The 23,780-nt window shown below is 35.0% G+C and overlaps 3 protein-coding genes and 1 long non-coding RNA gene across 5 annotated transcripts; 3 read left to right on the plus strand and 1 right to left on the minus strand.

Annotated features, from left to right (window-relative positions):
• The first annotated feature begins 1,733 nt into the window (after positions 1-1,733).
• Positions 1,734-4,438, plus strand: LOC106314152 (pheophorbide a oxygenase, chloroplastic). Its single transcript, XM_013752085.1, has 7 exons — positions 1,734-2,338; positions 2,683-2,918; positions 2,992-3,118; positions 3,212-3,348; positions 3,423-3,582; positions 3,649-3,933; positions 4,036-4,438. Exons 1-7 carry the CDS (start codon positions 1,820-1,822, stop codon positions 4,288-4,290), a joined length of 1,719 nt encoding a protein of 572 aa, XP_013607539.1. The 5' UTR covers positions 1,734-1,819; the 3' UTR covers positions 4,291-4,438.
• Positions 4,439-6,319: 1,881 nt separating this feature from the next.
• Positions 6,320-8,192, minus strand: LOC106292755. The gene is made up of 2 exons (XR_001260242.1): positions 7,827-8,192; positions 6,320-6,464 (listed from the first exon to the last, which is right to left on the minus strand). It is a non-coding gene; the product is annotated as an uncharacterized LOC106292755 (long non-coding RNA).
• A 5,726-nt stretch (positions 8,193-13,918) lies between these two features.
• On the plus strand, positions 13,919-15,593 carry LOC106298472 (50S ribosomal protein L9, chloroplastic). 2 transcript variants are annotated; one of them, XM_013734641.1, is made up of 7 exons: positions 13,919-14,173; positions 14,314-14,441; positions 14,561-14,606; positions 14,733-14,830; positions 14,920-14,967; positions 15,071-15,235; positions 15,424-15,593. In XM_013734641.1, the coding sequence occupies exons 1-6, from the start codon at positions 14,024-14,026 to the stop codon at positions 15,189-15,191; spliced, it is 591 nt and encodes a 196-aa protein (XP_013590095.1). In that variant the 5' UTR covers positions 13,919-14,023; the 3' UTR covers positions 15,192-15,235; positions 15,424-15,593. The 2 variants fall into 2 exon arrangements, with proteins under 2 accessions (XP_013590095.1, XP_013590165.1); XM_013734711.1 differs by having other exon boundaries at positions 15,431-15,593.
• Positions 15,594-15,680: 87 nt separating this feature from the next.
• LOC106298381 (cation/H(+) antiporter 4) lies at positions 15,681-18,610 on the plus strand. The gene is made up of 3 exons (XM_013734531.1): positions 15,681-16,170; positions 16,255-17,313; positions 17,405-18,610. Exons 1-3 carry the CDS (start codon positions 15,907-15,909, stop codon positions 18,533-18,535), a joined length of 2,454 nt encoding a protein of 817 aa, XP_013589985.1. The 5' UTR covers positions 15,681-15,906; the 3' UTR covers positions 18,536-18,610.
• The last annotated feature ends 5,170 nt before the right edge of the window (positions 18,611-23,780 follow it).

Raw genomic sequence — 23,780 nt, forward strand, 5'->3', positions numbered from 1 at the left:
GTTAAGATCCGCGCCTTGCGCGGTATAAACATTATATATAAAAATTATTTTATATATTATATGTTTATAACATATTATGAAATAATAAATATATATTGAATAATTAAAAAGTCATTATCTACTACTTATATAATTAAATTGGTGCGAACATATAAATAAATTTTATAAATCGAAAAAATATTTTTTCTATTTGATATGATATATAATTAAATTTAAATGATAGTAACATATAAATATGGTATATTTTAATATTAATATTTATTAGATGATGCTTTTTGCTCATATTTTTTTTATCATTTGTATCTGTTATAGCAAAAAGTCTAAACTAATAATAACAAAATTTTCACTGTGGGATTAATGGTTTAAGTAATTTATAATATTTAAAAAAATTAAGTTGTCAATATTTTTTCAGAATTTTTATCAAAAAAATGTTCAAAGTAAATTTCAAAATTAAGATATTTATGTATTTTTATATGGCATATAGTTTAATTTAAAATGATACATATATTTATATATCTTTTATTTTTGATACTTATTAAATGAGATTTTCAACTTATATTATTTTTTAATTATTCGTATCATGTCATAACAAAAGTTTTAAATCATAGATCACAAAATTTGAATGTGAAACTTTTAACAGTTTTAGTAATTTATACCCGTTTTTAAATGTTCAAAATATAATATATAAATATTTTTTAAAATTTTTATTATATGGTTACTATGATTGTTTAATTTATTTTAATAGCTTAAAATTAAACAAATATAATTATAATACACACTTATTTTTATCAAATTTTATTATTCAAAATCATTAATTGTCATATATATTTTATCCACATTAGGCAATTCCGTAATCTTATTTAAGGAAATAATGAAGCACATTAATAATGTATTTATTGTGGTTTAATGAAAAGTTTATTATATATTTAGATGGACCAACCTATTTCTCTAATGATTCTAAGAATCATTATAGTGATGACACGTGGCTACAAAAAAATATTGCAATGCTTCTCAAATAATATATAGGGGATATGTAGGTTATCACACGATGATATATCATTAGCAATTATGGACTCAAAGCCTCTATTTTGGTGATTGGAATTTAAAAAAAGGATGATTTTTTTTTGTTCACACACCTAGAAAATCTGTGCCTCAAATGTTTGAATCAAGACAGGTTTAATAAGTTTTACACTTATTTGTTCTTACTCTGATTTACTTTTATCTTTCCTTAACAATTTTTCATGTTAATATAGGTGGAGAAGTGTATAGTGATGTGCACAATTGCTGACATTGATTCAGACATGGGAGAAGTGTTTAGTGATGTGCTTATGAATTCAAAAGATGACTTCGTTTTTTCACCAGAGTTTCTTTAATAGTATAAAGACATTGGGGCTACCTAATCATGAGCTACAGCTGAGGATTAGTATACCAGTTATGCTATCAAGAAATCTTGATCCTACGGAAGAATTGTGCAGCGGGACTTAGGTTACAGAACACAATTGGCAAATCATATGGTTGGGGAAAAAGTTATTAAGGGAACTAAATTTGGAGAAAAAGACTGTCAAATCATATCGTTACACATTTATCCGAAACTGTTGGATGCTTAACTGGTCCGAAAACCCAGAATCCCAGATGCTAATGTTGAAATTGAAAACAAGCAGAAGCCATAGATTTGGTCGTTTGGTGCCCATCCATAGATTTGGTTGGAAGAACAAAACATTGAGATCTCTGATTAGCGTTCATATATGCCAAGTGCCAAAATCCGCCACGTGTTAAACATTTGTTCAAACAATTTGGCGTTAAAAGACAAGAACACCAAATGGAAAAACGCAAAAACTTGCACGCAATCTCTTCTTCCTCTTCCTTCTTCTTCTCGCAGGTTTCAGAATCTTCAGCAAAAATCATTCCTACGAAAGAAGCAATGTCAGTTGTTTTAGTCTCTTCAGCTTCAGCGACACTCACCAAATCTAAATCCATAAAGATTCCCTTCTTATCTCCCAACTCCGCGAAATTCCCGTCCAGAGTCTCGATTTCTCCTCAAAGACCGAAACTTCTCGACAGCCCTCTTCGCGTGGCCGCGCCACCCTCAGTACCCACTTCAGATCCGGCGGAGGAGAGTCGGATCGAAGAAGAGCACGGCGGAGATAAGGAAGAAGAAGGGTCTGAGTTCAAGTGGAGAGATCACTGGTATCCGGTTTCTCTGGTTGAAGATCTGGATCCGAATTCGCCAACCCGGTTTCAGCTCCTGGGTCGAGACCTCGTCCTGTGGTTCGATCGGAACGATCAGAAATGGGCCGCCTTTGATGACCTCTGTCCTCACCGGCTCGCTCCTCTCTCTGTAATCTCTCTCTCTGGTTCTTGAAAGACAAGTATTTTAATTAGGTCTATTGATTTGGATTAGATGAATAAACTATTGGAGATGATTGTTTATTGTTGTAAAGTATTCATATAACAAGTCAGCTTCAGTTGCCTAAAAAAAAAAAACAAGTCAGCTTCATGCATGTTTTTGAATATAATATTAACATCAGAATCAGAACAGTTATATATTTATTGACATGAACAAAAGAAAGTCTTTATGGTTAAGTGGTAACAGCTTTAATCAGTTTCTGGATATTTGAGTTGCTTTGTAATGTGTGTATATATGGAAGTACATGTGTTGATTGATGCATTGTGGTTTTGTAGGAAGGAAGGTTGGATGAGAACGGACACTTGCAGTGTTCATATCATGGATGGTCTTTTGCCGGGTGTGGATCCTGCACTAGGATTCCACAGGCTGCTACTTCAGGTCCTGAAGCTCGCGCTGTTAAATCTCCTAGAGCTTGCGCTATTAAGTTCCCAACAATGGTGTCTCAAGGTCTTCTCTTTGTGTGGCCTGATGAAAATGGATGGGACAGAGCCAATTCCATTGAACCCCCTAGGTAAACAACCCAAACGAGTATAGTGCGGAAACTTTAATATTGATCTGATCTTTAACTCTCTCTTTTTTTTTAGGTTGCCGGATGACTTCGATAAACCAGAGTTTTCAACGGTGACAATTCAAAGGGATCTTTTCTATGGATATGATACTCTCATGGAAAACGTATCTGATCCTTCCCATATCGATTTTGCTCATCACAAGGTGTGTTTCTCTCTCTCTCTCTCTCAAAGCGCCCATATGTGTTTACGTTTTCTCTAAAGAAACCATCCTCAGGACAGGCTATGTTGTAAATAGGTTACAGGAAGAAGAGATAGAGCCAAACCATTGCCCTTCAAGGTGGAGTCAAGTGGTCCTTGGGGTTTCCAAGGTGCCAATGACGACAGTCCAAAGATAACCGCAAAATTCGTTGCTCCGTGCTATTCTCTTAACAAGTGAGTCTTGAGTTTCTCACACAACACATAAGTGATTAGCATACAGTTTCCTTACTTATTGGGATTGTGTACAGAATTGAGATAGATGCGAAGCTACCGATTGTCGGTAACCAAAAATGGGTTATATGGATTTGCTCATTCAATATACCAATGGCTCCAGGGAAGACCCGTTCCATTGTTTGCAGCGCCCGTAACTTCTTCCAGTTCTCTGTACCTGGACCTGCTTGGTGGCAGGTAAAGCTTGGTTCCATGTCAAATCTCGTTTGTCTGCACGAGTCTTCTGATGTTGTTTCTTGTTAGGTTGTACCAAGATGGTACGAACACTGGACTTCCAACTTAGTCTACGACGGAGACATGATTGTACTTCAGGGACAAGAGAAAGTATTCCTCTCTAAATCAATGGAGTCACCAGACTACGATGTGAACAAACAGTACACGAAGCTCACGTTCACTCCAACACAAGCAGACCGTTTCGTTCTATCTTTCAGAAACTGGCTCAGACGGTATGGCAAGAGTCAGCCTGAGTGGTTCGGCTCCACTGCAGCTAACCAACCTCTCCCTTCCACTGTCTTAACCAAGCGCGAGGTAAGCCATTGAATCCATGCGTTCTAGACATCATTGATTATTATATACATATGTCAGAGCTGACATGTCTGAATGTGGTAATTGAACCATTTAAAAAAACAGATGTTGGATAGATTTGAGCAGCATACACAAGTGTGTTCCTCTTGCAAAGGAGCATACAACGGTTTCCAGATCGTCAAGAAGTTCCTTGTCGGAACAACGGTTTTGTTGGCCGCCACGGCCGGTGTTCCTTCAGATGTCCAGATTCGGTTGGTTCTGGCCGGTTTAGCTCTAATCTCGGCTGCTTCTGCATATGCTTTACATGAGAAAGAGAAGAACTTCGTGTTCAGAGATTACGTGCATTCTGAAATCGAATAGATATGTATAATCATCATACAACTTTTGTAAAATCATCAGCTACAAAAAAAACCTTTGTAAAATCGAATAGATATGTATAATCATTATACAAATTTACAGTATCACTACTGCCACCCTGCGTAATTCTAGATCATTGTCTAGTCAGTAATTTTTTTTTTCTCAATTGTCTATAGTCAGTAGTTGATTGGCCTTGCTTTGATAAATAAATATGCTTTTTTTTGTTTTCAAGCAAAATAAATAAATATGTTTCTAGTCCATAGTATTACAAGAACTGTATGCGAAAAGAAGAAAACACCATGCTCCGCCACTGTTTTATTTGTTGATGCACGCGCGCTTTAGTAACGTCCCACAGAGCAAAGAGCGTTTAACAAAAACATGTCGTTGCCCATATCAGATTAGGAAGAACATATCGTATGGAAGTGAAAGCAAGAAAAACCATACATAACCTGCAAAGGACAATGATGAATTACTATTCTATCAGAGTGGTAAATCATAATTTTTAACATAACTGGATGTTAAAACGGCTTATCCGAACCCGTTTACGTCCGAACCCGTTTATGTCCTATCCCGTGTAATAGATGTCCACTTAAAGCCCGTTTAAACCAAACCCGTTTAAACCAAACCCGTTTATGTGAAGCCAGTTTATCATTAAGCCCGTTTCAAGTCCGTTTACATAAAAAAAAAATGAACGTAACCTATTTGTAATGAATGTAATCTACATTTTTCTTCTGCTAAACCTGTCAAATAAAATATAAGTCCAGACTCTAATATTACATTTGTACATCTGGAAGATGCATCCAGATGCTCCATCTGGGTGTTGTTCGTTTATTCATTTCGTCCATGCATCCAGATGAATCATCTGAATGCAATTATGTTCGTTTGCTTTTCATTTTTTAACTTCCATCTACATCCAGGTGGACTTGTTAATAAAATGATTAAAATATAATTTTTTAAGTTTCAGCAGAAAATAACATTTTTACGGTTTTGGCGGAAAATATTTTTGCGGTTTTTGAGAGAAAATGTGTTTTTGGCGAAAAAGTGCATTTTTGTGGTTTTGGCGGAAAATACGTTTTTATGGGTTTGGCGGAAAAATACGTTTTTGCGGTTTGGACGGGAAAAGTGTGTTTTGCGGTTTTGGCGGAAAAAGTGTTTTTGACGGGAAAATTTTTTTTACGATTTTGGCGGGAAAAGTTTTTTTCGCGATTTTGGCGAGAAAAGTTTTTTCATGATTGTGGCGGGAAAAACATTTTTGCGGTTTCGACGGGAAAATACATTTTTCCGGTTTTGGGTGGGAAAATACATTTTTCCGATTTTAGCGGGAAAATGCGTTTTTCCGATTTTGGCGAGAAAATGCGTTTTCCAGTTCTTTTCTAGTTTTGGCGGGAAAATGCGTTTTTACGGTTTTGGCGGGAAAATTCCGTTTTCCGGTTTTGGCGAGAAAATGCATTTTTCTGATTTTGGCGGGAAAATGCTTTTTGCGGTTTTGGCCGGAAAATGCTTTTTGGAGTTTTGCGGGAAAATGCATTTTTTGGGGTTTTGGCGGGAAAATGCGATTTTTTTTGTTTTGACGAGAAAATGCGTTTTTCGGTTTTGGTCGAAATGTGTGGTTTTTCTGGTTTGGTTGAAAAATGTGTTTTTATGGAAATGTGTGTTTTACGTTTTTTTTCGGAAAAACACATCTTGCGGTTTTGGCGGGAAAGTGTGTTTTTCAGTTTTTGCGAGAAAATTCATTTTTTGGTTATAACCGAAAAATATATTTGCAAAAAAATAGAATTTAGGGTTTGAAAATAACATTTTGATTTTAAAAGGCTATTTTTGTCATTTATCATTTTGGACTGAACTAGATGCATCTGCATCCAGATGCACCATCAAGACTCAGCTTCATTTGGGTAATAATTTGAGATGAGTTTTAAAAAATTCAGCTGGATGATCCATCTAGAAGTAACATTAATGCACAAAACGAACATCGATTTGCATCTTCACCCAGATGGATCATCTGGGTGAGCAAACGAACATGACCATTGTTTTGTTTCAACTAAAAATTCAAAGTTTACAGATTTTTTTTTTTTTTTTTTTTTTTGAAACACTCAAAGTTTACAGATTACAACATATAAACTTCACACTTAACAGAAAATTTCCATAAATTACTCTTTTCCTTCTTAGACAACCAGGACCTGTCCATAATCAAAACAAAACCTATTATCACATATTTCATCAAACAAATTATAAACTGATATAAAACATAACCAAAACACTAGATACCATTATTCCATCAAACATATCAATCTTTTGATATTGAAGACTCCACTCCAAAACTACTTTTTCTTTCTAACATCTTCATTTTCATCAAAAAGGTCTTCAGTGGTGGAATAATGAAACAAAGTGGGTATTAATGCAACAACAGACGGCAACACCATTACAAGTTAGGAATAAATAAACGTTTCCCTTAGTGGTGTTCCAAAAAAAAAAATGTTCCAAAAAAAATTGTTTCCTTTAGTGTATAAAACTAGCTTAAGACATACAGACTCATACACTTTAGTAATCGAAAAGTATTTGTCTTTATGATTTTAACGTCATACACAAACATGCGTGACGTTGTAAGTCATGAACCCAAAAGTCAACAACTTGTAAGTTGTAACAAAGAATTGAAACTTGAGCGCAGTATAACAAGAGAGACACAAAACCAAAATGGAAACGAATTAAACACAAGCAACGACATCATGTTCAACAAACAAACAAATGCAACTCTTGGAAAAAAAAATCAGAAAGATGAGTTTACTGAGAGTTTACTATCTATCTACTTTATCCTTTCTGATGAGTTTACTGCTTTCAACAGGGCTGGTGCTTGTAAAAATCTCTTGAAGAAGAGGCTAGGCCTTTAAAACATTTAAAATGAGTATACGAGTTAAAACATAAACTCTGAACTTCACCAATGAAAAAATGCCAATGATGAAAAAAATAAAATTACAGAACACAAAAGAAAGATCATTCCTTTTCTTATCCCCAATTTGAAAATGCATCTCCAGAAAATAAATATAAGCTTTTTCAGTGTCACTGACCAAGCAAAACTAACAAACTACAAGCCGACAGGATCTAAAAACCCATAGGCCTAACTCGATGTAAAGACAGAGCAAGGATCCATTTTTAAACAAACCCACAAATTAATTGAAAGAACAGTAACAAAATCAGTTTGAAACAGCAATTTCGGTAATAATTTTTTTTTTAAAACAAAACTTGACCGTATCTAAGATGCGAGGAAAAGAGAGTGAAGAAGAAGAAGAAGTAGAAGACACGAGATGAACGCCAAAAGACAAATCGAAACCCTAGAAGCTTCCCCGAATCAGAAACTCATTTGGAGCAGCACAAACCAACCCACGAAGAAATATGTAACTATTGTACTCAAAATGTCCACCACAGCGTTGATTCTGCAAACCAACTAACCATTATCCCATTTTCTCCTATTTCAAACATATAATCCTACCAATCAATTTAGCTTTACTAGCCAACAAATGAAAGATTAGAAATATAATTTGTACCTTATCTCTGAGATAAAATTTGGGTGGTGCCAACATCGCCAATACAACCACAAGCATAACCAATGATCCTTGTTGTCTCTGGATGTTCACCTTTTGCTCGAGTCAAAACTACTATTGCTGCAACAATTTGGACCAAACTCACAGCAAACTCGATCGAGTTCCAAAAACGTTCTTGTGTACATGGATGACACGATTGAACAACCTTTAAGTGGTGTTTGCTCATCAGTTGATGAAGAATCGCCAATGATTGTGATATGACCACTCTTGCTCAACAAAGGGCCTTTCATTGATCTCTTCTATTTCTCATCCAAATCCAGCCAAAAGTCTTGAAAACACACAAATCATTTTAGAACTTTTCAATTCTTTGGTGCTAAGTTATTATTTTAAAACTGCGGCTAAGCCAATACCAATTATTAGGAAACTATATATTAATCCACTTGGAGATTAGTCAGGTCTTTTCTATAAGTCCGAGATATCCCAAGTTAATCAAAAAAAGAAATACATATATATATATATATATATATATATATCTTTTTACAACGAAAATTATTTGCTGCTAAACTAATATACTTTTTTTTTTACAATTAAACAAAGCATAGACGTTTGGTGCTAAATTTTTATAATATTATTTGAGAAGTCAGTTTCATATGTGTTGTTTTCACGTTAATTATCACGATGGTTGATTACTCTGATACCCTTAATTAATTAAAAATATTACACTTAAAATACTATTATTATTTTTTATTTAGTATTCTTTTTAGAATTTTCCAAAAACATATACATATAATAAAACAGGAAATTTCTTATAAAGTTAAACAACAAATTGAAAAACGAAAAATATGTATATATAACATGATTTCATAAAAAAGGTAAGTTCACAAAATAGTAATATTACATTTAAAAAAGATTTTTAAATAACATAAAATATACTTTTAAAGTAATAAAATACTTTGTTTATATCTAGATTTTATTAGATGAAAAGTATAAAATTTTATATAATGTGATTTCATTAAAAACAATTTACACAGATAATCTTGATATTAGAAAAAAAAATATTATTTCTTTTGAAACATAATCTTAAACAATACAAAAAATTCAAAGTAATAGAAATATTTTTATATATCTATCTATTTTCTTAGATGATTACATAAAATAGTTAAGTAACATAAGCTTATATATGTTTAATTAACTAAAATAGATTATAATTAGTATTATTGAAATATTTTATTTATTTTCATATATTTAATTGACAATAATATCTTTCAATTACATAAAAATATCGATAAATTATATTTTAGTTATATAATATTATTTTCAAATAAAATCATAATTCAGTTTACTGGTTATTTTTAAGAGATTCTAAAAAATAAATTTTTTTTTTAAAAATAAACATAATCAAATAGTTACAAAATAGTTTAATGAGGTAGATATATTATATTTTATCATTATTTAAGTTATTAGTTTTCTTAATATTAAATTTACTTTTAAATTTTATGTTTTTATGTTTGTGAAACTTAATAGAACCATAATCAAAATACCAAAGCAAATCTGAATTCTCATTTTTAGGATTATTTAAAATAAATTTCAGGTTTCATTCAATAAATCAAAGGCATAAAATTATTTAGAATTTATAAAATATTTTAATTATTGTAAATATTGAAATGTATCAGCTACTTATGCATGTAACTTCCTATTGATCATCACTTTATTTTATAATATTTTTTTAAAACATCAACATATAATTTGATAAATATTATGAAAATACATGCACATTTAAAAAATAAATAAAATTGATTTTATTTGACTTAATTATAATAAAAAAATAATTATACTTCATTTTAAAAGAATATATGTAACTCAGTATACTCACAACATGAGTGACTCGACTAATCCAACGTATATCTAAAATCATAGATTTAAGTACGATAAGAATAGTCATTTATTTAATAAATATAAATTATAGGACAACTCAAAACATATTAAAAATGAAAATAAAATATTAACCAACAGTTACAATTTAGTTCTTTTGTAAAATTTATATACGCATGAGACTTCGAAATATTATCGTTATTTTAATTTATGTAATTTAGAATCAGATACTTTAGTTTATTTTTTTTATTTCATTCTAAGCATAATATATTTTAAGTTATACATAATTTTCATAAAATAAATTTACATATCTAAAACAACAACCACCTAAATGCAAATAAGAAATTAATCAAAATTTTAATATATTGAATAAAAATATTACAGTTGAATTCAGAGATGCAATCCAATTTACTTAAATGACAACTAAATCGACTGTAAAAACAACAAAACCAATTAGATATAACATATATAAAATCATATGTATATTAAAGTAATATAATATTATTAATATAAATGATGCATACAAATTATAAATTAATTTAAAATTAAAAGTGAATAGCAATCAATTATTATAGTATATTTACTTTAGACTATTTATATCTGTGCATGAGTACGGAAAAATTACCTAGCTAATTATTATTTTAAGACTAGATCTATACACCTAAACCAATTGGAAGCCAAATAATAGTTTTATAATGAAATAATTACTTACATGTGATGCTAAATTATTATTCTAAGAGCATCTCCAACCCAACTTCAAATTCTCAAATTTTGAAATTTTGTTCAATTCCAACCCAACCTCAAATGTTTCACTATTCAGAACTTCAAAACTATCTTTTTCTTTCTTTTGATCCGTGTAATTATTTCTTTTCACAAATATGTATACGAAGCTTAATTTATAATAACTTCCAAAATAAATATATGATAAATATTACATAACATTAAAATAAAGTTCACACAATAGAAAATACATTAAATAAAGCTCATACAAAATAAAAATACATTCTACACGTAAATAAAAAATAAAAATACAGAAATAATGCTTGAGTATTAGGTATTTTATATGTATATAACTTCTAAATTTTGTGTTTATGTGTGTTGTTTTATTATATATTTAATTTATATGTAATTTTATTGTATAATACTGTAATATTGTGTGTTGTATAAAATATTAAATATATGTTTACATGTTTTTGTGAAACTTTATCTTTATTAGTAACTTTTGTTAATGTCAAGGACTATAATGTAACTAAATAAAATTTTAGAGAATTTTTTTTGAAGATTCAAGGTTAAAGTAATCAACTCTTAAGTCCTTATTTTGAAAATTTTTTCCCCTTAGAATATGCATTGGTTTGAGATGCCGCTAAGCGAGAGATACAATAAGAACAATTATAACGTATGACAACGGAAATTTATGTAAGCAATCAGCTGGAAAAACAGTACAGAGAAGGAGATGGTTCGTGAGAATGCAAATCAAAATTGATGAGATTAAAATGTTAAACTAGTTTGGAGAGGTTTTGGTCATGGGTTGGACATATCCGGATATCTAGAAAATTTAGGGTATCTGGATCCAAATCCGTTGGAACCGTAATTTTAGTATCCCGATCCGGATTCGTGTCTTCCGGATATCCGGTTTCAAATATTCGCATAAATATTTTATTATACGTAAGTCTCCGGATCCGGATTTGGATCCGTAAATTTTTTTAAAAAAATATTAAAATTCTAAAAGTAATAAATCGTAAAAGATTATCGTGACGCTAGGTGACATACATTAACGGTTTATAAGTTGAAGGTTTATAATTTTGAAAATTTAGTTTAGGGATTTTCTTCTGATTCTGAAATAGTTGAGGAGTTTTATCACTATAAATTATTAAATGTTTTAAAATCTTTTATTTCATTTATGCATTGTTTAAAATTGATTTTAAGCTTCTAAAACTAATTTATAAACTGCTATCCATTACTTAACAAATCTTATAACTGTTTTATAAGGCTTTATAAATATTTTAATACTTTTACAAATAATTAATAAGGCTTCAAAATGATTTTATAAGCTTTCACAATTCCTGCTATCTTTAGGATAATCCCCTATATATTAATCCTCGAGCAATACAACATGTTTTCGTAGCCACATACCATCACGAGGATGATTCTTAGAATCCTTAGAAAAACAACTTGGTTCATATAAATATATACTATATTTTTTATTAAACTAATCAAATTGATTAGTAGTGTACAAAATAATATTTTTTCTTTTCTTAAATAAAAGCTACAGAATTACCTAATATGATTAACATATATATATGACATTTAATGATTATGAGTAATACATATTTGATAACAATTTTGTATCATTTCTCTTTTTGTTTTAACTTTATATTATTAAAATAAATTAAACAATCACATTAAACATATAATAAAAAAAATTAGATTTTTTCTTATATGTTATATTTTGAATTTTTTAAAACGGCTATAAATTACTAAAAATGATAAAAGTCACACACTAAAAATTTTGTGATCAATAGTTTAACTTTTTTTTTGTTCAAACATAATGCAAATGATCATAAATCGTATGACAGCAAAAAAAAAATCATAAATCGTATGAATATGAAGTCTTATTAATAGATATTCATATTATATATATATACATACATATATATATATATTAATATCATTTAAAATAAATTAGATACTGTATAAAAATATAAAAATATGTTAATTTCAAATTTACAGTGAAAAATTTATTGAGATATTAATATTTTAATTTTAAATTTTTTATTGAAAAATCTCACACTAAAAGTTTTGTGATTAACGATTTAAATTTTTGTTACAGCAAATATGCAAATGTTAATAAAATCATATGAGTAGGAAATGTCAATAGTAAATATTTATATTAAAATATACTATATGCATCTATGTAAATATCACTAAAGTTAATTATATACCATATAAAGTAAATGAAATGATTGTTTTGATTAACTTACCAAAAACGTGATTGTAAATTAGCAAAAGGTATTGGTTTTGATTTATGTGTTTACTCTAATGTATATACTTTTATGTATAAAAATTATTATTTTTAAATAGGTGGTTTCTAATATGTTATTTGATCCTAACAATCCTAAAAATACAATTCTTCAAATCGAAGTGATATTTAATAATGGAAGCACTATATATTTTATTTCATTTAGATTAAATAATTTAGTCTTGACTTTTATTCCTAAAAAGCTTTTAATGAAATATTATGACAAGATTTCAATCACCTCCTTTTTGAGTTTGTTCGAAGAATGAGAGATTTGATAATTCGTCTGATATTTGTTTCTCCTTAATACCCTAACTAGCTATTATAATTGTAAGAATGAGAAGTTTGAACTATTTATTATAAGTCTTCTGGTTTATCATTTGATAAATCAAAAAGTTCTTAGTTTATACATAGTTTACATATACTAGAATGGTAAAGTATTATATTTTTTTTTATCGGTATACCGTTAAGTAACTAAACCTTAAAAGCGTATGTTAATAAAATAAGTAATTTGTTTTGTTGTTATAGAATTATATGATTTTCAGACCAAACTGGTGAATATATACTAGAAAACCATTTATATTTCGAGTCTACATTTATAGTCTATAACAGCTTGATATATTAGATTTGAACACTAACCTGTGAATATAGTTTGCCGGTGATTTTCTTCAAAATTTTGATTTTTAGATATGTATCTGCAGTGGAACTAATTTTACATATGTCCATCTTTTTTAATTGACACTTATGTGATTCATTGAATACATAGAAGAAGTTAAAAAAAGAAACTAAACTCATATCAATGAAAGAGAAACGAGAACGAAAACACAACTTTATAGAGGTAGAAAATGAAATCAATTATGGAGAGTCAAAAGTAAAAAAATCGAGAGCAGAAAACCTAATCTCCTTTTGTCATTTTACAATTGATGTTGCCTATTGATTTTGGTGATTTGTGTTAGCCGTAAAACTTAATTTTTTTTTGTGTGCATATGCAGTCTTAAAAATAATTAAAATGAGCTCTAATACGTTAAATTTTCAACAAATATGATACATTTAATAGTTCAACGTTTGTATTCGTCATTTTATAATCGATTAAAATTGTAGTGAACAAACATTAGTATAAAGAATAAATATGTTAGGTACATAAGTTAAATTAAGAGAGTACAAGGAAGAAAACCAAAAGACCAAAAACTTATGGGGTCAAATTCGAAACACTGAGAAAAATCATATGTTGCGGAAGAAGCCGATAAGAAGAAGATAAGACTAGAAAGCGCTTCTCTCATCTCTCTGCTCGGGAACTGAATAAGCTTCGCCAATGGCTTCTTCGTCTTTGTCACTCTCGTGGAGCTCCTCGCTTTGTTCGTCTCACACCTTCAATGTCGTCGGAAATGAAACACTAAAAGTATCCCAGCGAAGGTCTACTTTGGAGGTTGTTGCCCAGAAGAAAGCCAAGAAACTCCGCAAGGTAAAGTCTTTTTGATTTTGATTTTGATGTAGATGAAAGATAACTTGAATAAGCCTAGTGCTAATCTTTGTATTTTCATCATCAAAGTAGACACCTTTTATATCTCTAGTTTTGTTCCTGGCTGGATTTGTTTGTTGAAGGTAATCTTGAAAGAGGATGTGTTGGACTTGGGCAAGCAAGGGCAATTACTGGACGTGAAAGCGGGTTTCTTCAGAAACTTCCTCTTGCCCACTGGAAAGGCTCAGCTCATGACTCCGCTTCTGCTCAAGTAATTCACATTCAATACATTAAGTCACCCCTCAACTTCAGAACTCTCTTCATTTCGTATATCAAAATCTCTTACATGCGTTTTACAAACCCTTGTTGTTGTTGTTGTTCTTTTGCTAGGGAAATGAAGATGGAAAACGAAAGGATAGAGGCAGAAAAGCAAAGGGTAATCTGAGATGAGTACATTCATTGTTTTGTTTTGCTTTGCTCATCATGTGTGTTTTGACTTTTGAGTGATCAAGAAAAGCTCTTGTTTGGAATTTTGGTGGTTGTTTTAATATTCCTTTTTCAGGTGAAAGAAGAGGCGCTACAATTGGCTACCGTATTCGAAACCGTTGGGGCTTTCAAGGTTAAACGCAAGGGCGGTAAGGGCAAACAAATATTTGGATCGTAAGTCTTGTGTTAACCCAATCCAAATTTTCGTGGCCTTCAGAATCATTTCTAGCCTTTTTTTAACTTGATATTTCTTTTTACGGCAGTGTCACAGCACAAGACCTTGTTGACATCATCAAGGCGCAGCTCCAAAGGTAACATAACACTGAAAATTTTGATAGTTTCTCAGATGCTTCAAGCTTTCAAAATTCTTTGAAAAGCCTAATATGATTACTTCTGTGGCTGAGGTTTTAACAGGGATATAGACAAGCGCCTTGTCTCTCTTCCGGAGATCCGTGAAACGGGAGAATACATAGCCGAACTCAAACTTCACCCTGATGTCACTGCTCGCGTTAGGCTCAACGTTTTCGCCAACTAACAACCTTTCCAATAGTCAAAGACTGCTACTGCTGCATCCCCAAGGTATTTATCTACTCTCCATGGTCATAATATGGCTTGTTGGTAGTTTCGTCTCAGTCTGAATTGAAATATGTAGTTAAACCCATACTGTGAACTCTGAAAACATGGTTGTGTAATGGAGTTTAGCGTTTTAGGGTTTAGGGGCAAACGCAGATGCTAACTGGCCATTGCATCGTGTTTGGTGTTTTGAGGTTGCAGGAACATAGAGAAAGGGGGGAAGAGATTGGCCAGGATCAAAGTTTGTGAAGTTTTTCTTGCTGCATTTGTCTTTTTTGCTATTTAAAAAAAATATTTTGGAATCTTGAAAATGTTATAAATATTTTCTTGAAGCTATTTTCTAATACATTTGTCTGTTGAAGTAGATGGACGCTTAAATTAACAACTAAACAAGCTGTAATAACCTAACAAATAACCATTAACCAGAAATCTGTAAAGTAAAAATGTATGTTGCCGCCTCTTGTTACCACAAGATTTGACTATTATTAGAGAATTGGTTATTAAAAAGAAACAAAAAGCAGATGTTGTTTCGTTTCACTCCAATTCCGTTAACAAAAACATTTTGTTTAAAACAGTTGTAGTTTTTTTCCAATTCTTTTCATAATCATTTGATCTTGTTTTGTTTCTATCATCTTTGTTCTTGTTAGAAACCCTTTTTTTTTTCTTTTTGGGTCACAATGGAGTTCGGAGATGATATGAGTCTTTACCTTAGAGACACATGGAGAGAAGCAAACACAATCTGCGGCGTCCTGCCCATGAATCCGAGCTCGAGCGGGATATGGCCATCCACTAAGCTCCAAGATCCTAAAGCCAACATTGAGTTCTGGAACTACATGTTTCCACATGTTGAGATCATTTTCCTCATCGTCACCGTGCTATGGCAATTCTTCCATTTCTTCTTCAAACGTCTTGGCATGATTCGTTTCACTTCCCACATGCTTGTAAGTAAAGCGAATCTTTAAAAACTGTTTCTTACTTTGATTCAAGCTCGACTAAATGTGTTTTGTTTTTTTTTTTTTTTGCAGACAGGAATTCTTCTCAGCAAGTCGTTTATGAAAGAGAATACACCCGCGAGGAATTTCTTTTCGACAGAAGACTACAAAGACACTCTGTTTGGTCTGGTTGGTGCGTGTTCTTACATGATGTTCTGGTTCTTGATGGGAGTTAAAATGGACTTGAGTCTAGTCCGCAACACAGGGAAGAAAGCCATCACCATCGGCCTCTCCTCTGTGTTGCTCTCTATAACGGTTTGCTCCTTCATCTTCTTCGTCATCTTAAGAGATGTAGGAACCAAAAAGGGAGAACCGGTTGTGAATTTCTTCGAAATCATCTTCATCTACTCCATCCAATGCCTTTCGTCCTTTCCTGTAATCGGAAACCTTCTTTTCGAGCTGAGGCTGCAGAACTCAGAGCTTGGCCGTCTCGCTATGTCATCTGCTGTGATCAGTGACTTCAGCACCTCGGTCCTCTCTGCGGTTCTCGTCTTCTTAAAGGAACTCAGGGAAGAGAAAACTCGGCTTGGTTCCATATTCATCGGAGATGTTGTTGTCGGAAACCGTCCTTTGAAGCGTGCAGGGACAGGGGTGGTCTTTGTTTGTTTCGCCATATACGTTTTCAGGCCACTGATGTTCGTTATCATCAACAGAACACCTTCTGGTCGTCCCGTGAAGAAATTCTATATATATTTAATCATCATTCTTGTGTTTGGATCAGCCGTTCTTGCGGATTGGTGCAAGCAATCTATTTTCATCGGACCTTTTATTCTAGGCCTAGCGGTTCCGCACGGACCGCCTTTGGGATCTGCCATCGTCCAGAAGTTCGAGTCCGCGGTTTTCGGCACATTCCTTCCCTTCTTCGTGGCTACATCCGCCGAAGAGTTTGATACTTCTATGTTACACTCTTGGACAGATTTCAAAAGTATCTTCATCATCGTGTTTGTATCCTTTGTCGTCAAATTCGCCCTCACGACACTCCCTGCCTTGTTGTTCCGTATGCCCGCAAATGACTGCCTTGCTCTGTCTCTTATTATGTCCTTTAAAGGCATCTTCGAGTTCGGCGCTTATGCGTTTGGGTTCCAAAGAGGAGTAAGTATATTATTACATTTGACATATGCATGTTTATAACATTTTTGAGATACAAACCCGTTGAGTTGTTTTTTTTCCCTTCATTTTGCAGTCTATTCGGCCTGTGACCTTCACCATCTTATCTCTTTACATCTTGTTGAACTCTGCAATCATACCTCCGATCTTGAGACGTATATACGATCCTTCGAGGATGTATGCAGGATACGAGAAGCGGAACATGCTTCACATGAAACCAAACTCCGAGTTGAGGGTTCTGTCGTGTATCTACAGAACCGACGACATTCATCCCATGATCAATCTCCTTGAAGCTACTTGTCCTTCAAGAGAAAGTCCTGTAGCTACTTACGTCCTTCACTTGATGGAGCTCATAGGACGAGCTTCTCCGGTTTTCATCTCTCACCGTTTGCAAACAAGAAAAAGCGAGGACACTTCTTATAACTCCGAGAGCGTCATTGCCTCCTTTGATCAGTTCCACAAAGATTTCTTCGGCTCTGTTTTCGTCAGCACTTACACGGCTATATCTGTTCCCAAGACGATGCATGGAGACATATGTATGCTCGCTTTGAACAACACAACGTCTCTCATCATCCTTCCTTTTCACCAGACTTGGTCTGCTGATGGATCTGCCATTGTTTCCGACAGTATCATGATCCGGAAACTGAACAAGAGCGTCCTCGAGCTCTCTCCTTGCTCTGTCGGAATCTTCATCTACCGGAGCAACAATGGCAGGAGAACGATCCGAGAGACGGCTGCAAACTTCTCATCTTACCAAGTATGCATGCTTTTCCTTGGAGGTAAAGACGATAGAGAAGCCTTAACACTCGCCAAGCGAATGGCTCGTAACGCACGGATAAAGATCACAGTGGTTTGTCTGGTCTCTTCTGAACAAAGAGCCAAACAAGTAACTGATTGGGATCGAATGCTCGATTTAGAACTGCTCAGAGACGTGAAGAGCAATGTTCTTGAAGGTGTCAGCATTATCTACTCCGAGCAAGTAGTGGATGACGCCTCACAAATATCAACACTGTTAAAATCGATTGCAAATGAATATGATCTGTTCATCGTCGGAAGAGAGAAAGGAAGGAAGAGTGTTTTCACAGAAGGGCTTGAGGAATGGAGTGAGTTCGAAGAACTTGGCGTGGTTGGAGATCTCTTGGCTTCACAAGATCTTAAATGCCAAGCTTCGGTATTGGTGATTCAGCAGCAACAGCAGATGATTTAGGGTTTTAAATATACAACCATGATAAATTCAACGCTTAGAAATAACGTTGCCTTCATATACAAGTAATGATTACAATATTTTTGATTAGTGTATATATTTCATACAAGTTTATTTCAGAAGTTGTGATGACAGTTAGGGATACAAGCCTAAGCTGACAAAGGCTATATGATTCCCAAGCAAGAGAGAAGGAGCCGATCTAGCACAAGGGTGATCCGGTTTTGGACTGATCTAATCAACCAAAGGGATCTGGACAGGAACGGATGGATGGATCGAAGTGCACCACACGAGAGATGGAAAGCTCGTGATACAACACAGGGTTCTCAAGGCCGTGGAGGTACTGGTCTCACAAGGCAATGAGAGAGGAGACGAGTTCTTGCTAGAGAGCTCTAGGGTTTTCTTTAGAAAAAAAGTTTATGTTTATTCAAAGTCTGCCACAAAATGAGGGTTTGCGAAACATATAAATAAGAACTAAAGGAACAAGCTCCTTAGGGCACGAAATATAAATGAGAAACAAAACTATAGTCTAAAATGAAAACATAAGGTAATGACATAAGTCTTCATAGCCTAGTACCGAGATAGCACTTAGGACATGTGTAAAGCAGGTTGTGGCCTCGTTAAAAACCTTCCTCCGGAAAACCCATTTGGGACAAAACCAAGAGCAAGGAAAAGAGCACACACAAAGGGCTTGGCCTAGTTGCTAGATCCGTCCAAGAGTCTTGCTAGGCAAATTGATCTTCTATGGCAATGATCATCAGGTTGTTGTGGCCTTGTTCCGGAATGAATGGCCATTTATCTTCACTTGATGCTTGATTCTTCTCAGCCGGTTCACTCTCTAGCTCATCTTTCTTCAAGTTTGAATCCTCAACCTGTCCAAGATCAGAAGCAAGTATCATGCTCTCATTAAATTTATGTTGAAGTACTTTAGCTCTTTGTCTAGTGATAGCTCCCTTGAATACGGTTGGTACTGGCACTAGTGGCACGTCTTGAACTGTCTCTGGTTTGGTAATGTTGCTGATCATGTCCTGAATATCAGGTTCAGTTAAGTCTGGTTCAAGCTCTGGTTGAATGTCCTCATCATTCCCTCCCTCTTCAAAAAGTTTTGGCCTCAAAACTGGTTCATCTGCAAAACAAGGAGATAGATCAGTAACATTGAAAGTTGAAGACACATTCAACTCACCTTGTAAGTCAAGGCGGTAGGCATTGTTGTTGATCCTCTGAATAACTTGGAATGGACCGTCTCCTCTTGGCTTTAGCTTGGAACTCCTCTGGTTAGGAAACCTTTCTTGCCTCATATGCAACCAAACCCACTCCCCTGGTTCAAATACAACATCTTTGCGGCCCTTATTGGCATGTTTAGTGTACTGCTCAGTTCTCTTCTCTAGATTCTCTTTCACCTTCTGGTGGAGTTCCTTGACATAAGCAGCTTTAGCCTCTCCGGTTAAACTGATGGTTTCAGCTGGAGGTAAGGGTTTAAGATCTAAAGGGGTCTTTGGATTAAAGCCATAAGCAGCTTCAAAAGGTGACATCTTAGTAGCTGAGTGCTGAGCCCGGTTGTATGCAAATTCTATGAAGGGAATGCAGTCCACCCAGTTCTTCATATTCTTTCCAATTGTAGATCTAAGCAGCGTGGAGAGTGTCCTATTGACAACTTCAGTGTGGCCATCTGTTTGGGGATGACAAGTAGTGGAGAATAGCAGCTCTGTTCCCAACTTCTTCCATAATGTCCTCTAAAAGTGGCTGAGGAACTTGGTGTCTCGGTCAGATACAATGGTCCTTGGTACCCCATGTAAGCGCACAATTTCTTTAAAGAACAGATCAGCTGTCTTGGATGCATCATTCACCTTGGCACAAGGTATGAAGTGTGCCATCTTGGAGAATCTGTCCACCACAACAAAGATTGAATCCTTGTGCTGGATCTTTGGTAAGCCTAGTACAAAATCCATGGAGATGTCCAGCCAAGGAGCTGTAGGAATCGGCAGTGGCATGTAAAGACCATGGGGCTGCACTCTAGACTTAGCTTTCTTGCAAGTTACACATCTGGCACAATGAGATTCTACTGCCTTCTTAAGATGCGGCCAACAGAAGTGTTCCCTGACCACAACGAGTGTCTTATCTACTCCAAAGTGTCCCATAAGCCCTCCTCCATGAGCTTCTCTAGTGATTAAGTCTCTTAAAGAACAATGAGGAATGCACAATCTCCTCCCTTTGAAAAGAAACCCCTGATGTAAGTAAAACTTTCCTTGTGGTCTTCTGGTACATCTTGAGTAGATAACTGCAAGATCCGGGTCTTCCTCATACAAATCTTTGATGAATTCAAATCCCATCACCTTTGCTTCCATGGTTGCTATCAGAGCATACCTCCTTGAGAGTGCATCTGCTACAATGTTCTCCTTGCCCTTCTTATACTTGATGATGTATGGAAATGTCTCAATAAACTCTAACCAGCGTGCATGTCTCCTCTTGAGATTGGTTTGCCCTCTTAGATGCTTGAGAGTCTCATGGTCAGTGTGCACCACAAACTCTTTAGACATCAGGTAGTGTTGCCATGTTTCTAAAGCTCTCACCAAGGCATACAGCTCTTTATCATAAGTAGGGTAGTTAAGAGCTGCTCCACCTAGCTTCTCACTGAAATAGGCCACGGGTTTTCCTTCTTGAATCAACACAGCTCCTAACCCAATCCCTGATGCATCACATTCTACTTCAAAGGTCTTGTTGAAGTCAGGTAGGACCAGTACTGGTGCATGGGTCAAGCGATCCTTCAAGGTCTGAAAGGCATCCTGTTGAGCCTTCTCCCAAATAAACCCAATACTTTTCTTCACCACAGTAGTAAGGGGTGCAGCTATGCTACTGAAATCCTTAACAAACCGCCTGTAAAAGCTAGCTAGACCATGAAAACTTCTGACTTGACTGATGTTTGTTGGTTCTGGCCATTCTTGAATTGCTTTAACCTTCTCCTCATCAACCTGTAATCTCTGTGAACTCACAACAAAACCTAGGAAAACAACTTTATCAGTGCAGAATGTGCACTTCTTGAGGTTCGCATAAAGCCCTTCTTGCCGAAGTGTCTTTAGTACTTGCTCAAGATGTGTCACATGATCAAGTAAACTAGTACGGTAAATTAGAATATCATCAAAATAAACCACAACAAACTTACTGATGTATGGCCTAAGAATGTGGTTCATGAGGCGCATGAAAGTACTAGGAGCATTGGAGAGTCCAAATGGCATCACCAGCCATTCATAAAGACCTTGCTTTGTTTTGAAGGCTGTCTTCCACTCACTCCTTCTTTCATCCTCACCTGATGGTACCCACTATTAAGATCGATCTTGGAGAATATAGCGGCTACACTCAACTCATCTAACATGTCATCAAGCCGCGGAATAGGGTGCCTGTACTTGATGGTGATGTTGTTGATGGCTCGGCAGTCTACACACATTCTCCATGTCCTATCTTTCTTTGGTACAAGTGATATATGGTGTTTTTGACATCATTGTGTATATGCTCTCTAACTTGTTTTCGTTGTTTTATCGAGTTAGTCTAGTCTTTTTAGAGTCATTTCAGGTCTGGAGAAGATTGAAGAGCTTAAGGAATAGGCATGAAGAAAAGAGCAAGGATTAGAGATTTCCCCTAAAGAACAATCCGCGGAGCAGTCTGACGGTCGATCCTACCAGGAACAGCCAGACGATTGTTCTCGATAATTATGGAAATTTTCATATCTTCCAAAGATTTGCCCTAGTTGCCGATTCTCCACTCTGAAGTCTATGGGCGCCTCTATATAAAAGCGACCCCTATCTATCTTATTTCTTTACGCTAGTTTTTGGCAAAAAAACCTAGACCTATTCTTGGATATTGCTATTGTAAGGGAGACGGCTCCTTTTCTTGACAGAGAAGATCATCCTGAACCCCATTGTTTTACCTTTGATTTACATGCAATATTATTCAGTTATTATGTCCTGTTCATCTTGTGTTATGGCTGAGTAGTTGTTTAGCTTGTCTAGGGTTCTAGGGTGTTAAACGCAAGATTACACATAAATAAGCACTTATCGTTTCTTCGTTCATTCTAGTTCTTAATGCTAGTTCTAACCTGATCACTTATTGCTAGATCTTAGGTCCGATCACCCACTAACCGTGTAGTAGTCTACCTGATATCGAATGAATGAGCTGAACATCTCTAGCCAGCGAAAGTAGATGCTAGAGTGTTCAGTGAACTTATCGGACTTGATCTCTATAGCCTGCGACCGATCCTTAATCCAAACGACAGTTTAGGAGTCAAGGTCGGACCGCAAAGGGAACAGCACCACGACATTGGGCTGTTCTACTAAGAGTGATCCTGGTTCTAGATCGTGTCTTAACGAGCTTGAATAAATGTTTGGCTAAGTTTTAACACCCGATGAGAAACCCTAGATCAGCTTATTCTCAATATCGAATCTAAACCTTTTAAAATCTTTTACTTTACTTGCAAGTCACTACTTAATTCAAAACCCATTTTAGTTTTAGCTAAGTTGAAAACGCATAAGAATAAAGTGTAGACTGGTCCTCTGGATTGAATCTCAATTACTACAATTATCACTGTTAACTTGACAGTAGAAAATGTTCAGTTTTAGTGTATCAAGTTTTGGCGCCGTTGCGACGGGGACCAGATATTTTACCTTTGTTTTTCCGTTCTATACTTAGTCTAAAGCATCTAACTTGCGTTTCTCTCTTTGTTACAACTAATGATCCAGGTGCATGACCAGTAGACATACTCGGAGCAACACACAAGGACCATTATTCACATTAAGTAACGAGGAGCTCGCAAGATTAGAAAGGCAGAATAGACAACAACCGCAGCCTACTAACAACACAATGGTTGATGCGGAGGCCAAGACGATCTCACTGCTTCAATGGCGCTCATGCAACAACAGATGCAGCAGATGCAACAGACAATCAACGCCCAAGAAGCTTCTCGCCAAGCAGCAGCAGCAGACCTCGCTGCTCAGCAAGTCGAGCAACAAGGCGCCCCCATCGGAGAGCGGAACCTTCCGCGTAACGTCCCCACCACTCACTCCGCCCAACAGACCATCAATGCGCAAGAAGCTGCTCCCCAAGCAGCCGCCGACCTCGCTGCTCAGCAAGTCGAGCAACAAGGCGCTCCCATCGGAGAGCGGAACCTTCCGCGTAACTTCTCCACCACTCGCTCCGCCATCAATCCGCCTCCCTGCACTAGACAGGACTATGAAATCAAACCCGCTTTGATCAGCTTGGT

The sequence above is a fragment of the Brassica oleracea genome, chromosome C1 (assembly GCF_000695525.1).
Source record: "Brassica oleracea var. oleracea cultivar TO1000 chromosome C1, BOL, whole genome shotgun sequence".
Classification (NCBI taxonomy): Eukaryota; Viridiplantae; Streptophyta; class Magnoliopsida; order Brassicales; family Brassicaceae; genus Brassica; species Brassica oleracea.

Excerpts from the sequence above, each read along its gene's own strand:
- LOC106298381 (XM_013734531.1), top strand. The coding sequence starts at position 15,907 with ATGGAGTTCGGAGATGATATGAGTCTTTACCTTAGAGACACATGGAGA. Across the intron at positions 16,171-16,254 it reads GTTTCACTTCCCACATGCTT|ACAGGAATTCTTCTCAGCAA; the intron begins GTAAGTAAAGCG and ends TTTTTTTTGCAG. Across the intron at positions 17,314-17,404 it reads CGTTTGGGTTCCAAAGAGGA|TCTATTCGGCCTGTGACCTT; the intron begins GTAAGTATATTA and ends TTCATTTTGCAG.
- LOC106314152 (XM_013752085.1), top strand. The coding sequence starts at position 1,820 with ATGGAAAAACGCAAAAACTTGCACGCAATCTCTTCTTCCTCTTCCTTC. Across the intron at positions 2,339-2,682 it reads ACCGGCTCGCTCCTCTCTCT|GAAGGAAGGTTGGATGAGAA; the intron begins GTAATCTCTCTC and ends GTGGTTTTGTAG. Across the intron at positions 2,919-2,991 it reads AATTCCATTGAACCCCCTAG|GTTGCCGGATGACTTCGATA; the intron begins GTAAACAACCCA and ends CTTTTTTTTTAG.
- LOC106298472 (XM_013734641.1), top strand. The coding sequence starts at position 14,024 with ATGGCTTCTTCGTCTTTGTCACTCTCGTGGAGCTCCTCGCTTTGTTCG. Across the intron at positions 14,607-14,732 it reads TAGAGGCAGAAAAGCAAAGG|GTGAAAGAAGAGGCGCTACA; the intron begins GTAATCTGAGAT and ends TTCCTTTTTCAG. Across the intron at positions 14,968-15,070 it reads ATCAAGGCGCAGCTCCAAAG|GGATATAGACAAGCGCCTTG; the intron begins GTAACATAACAC and ends AGGTTTTAACAG.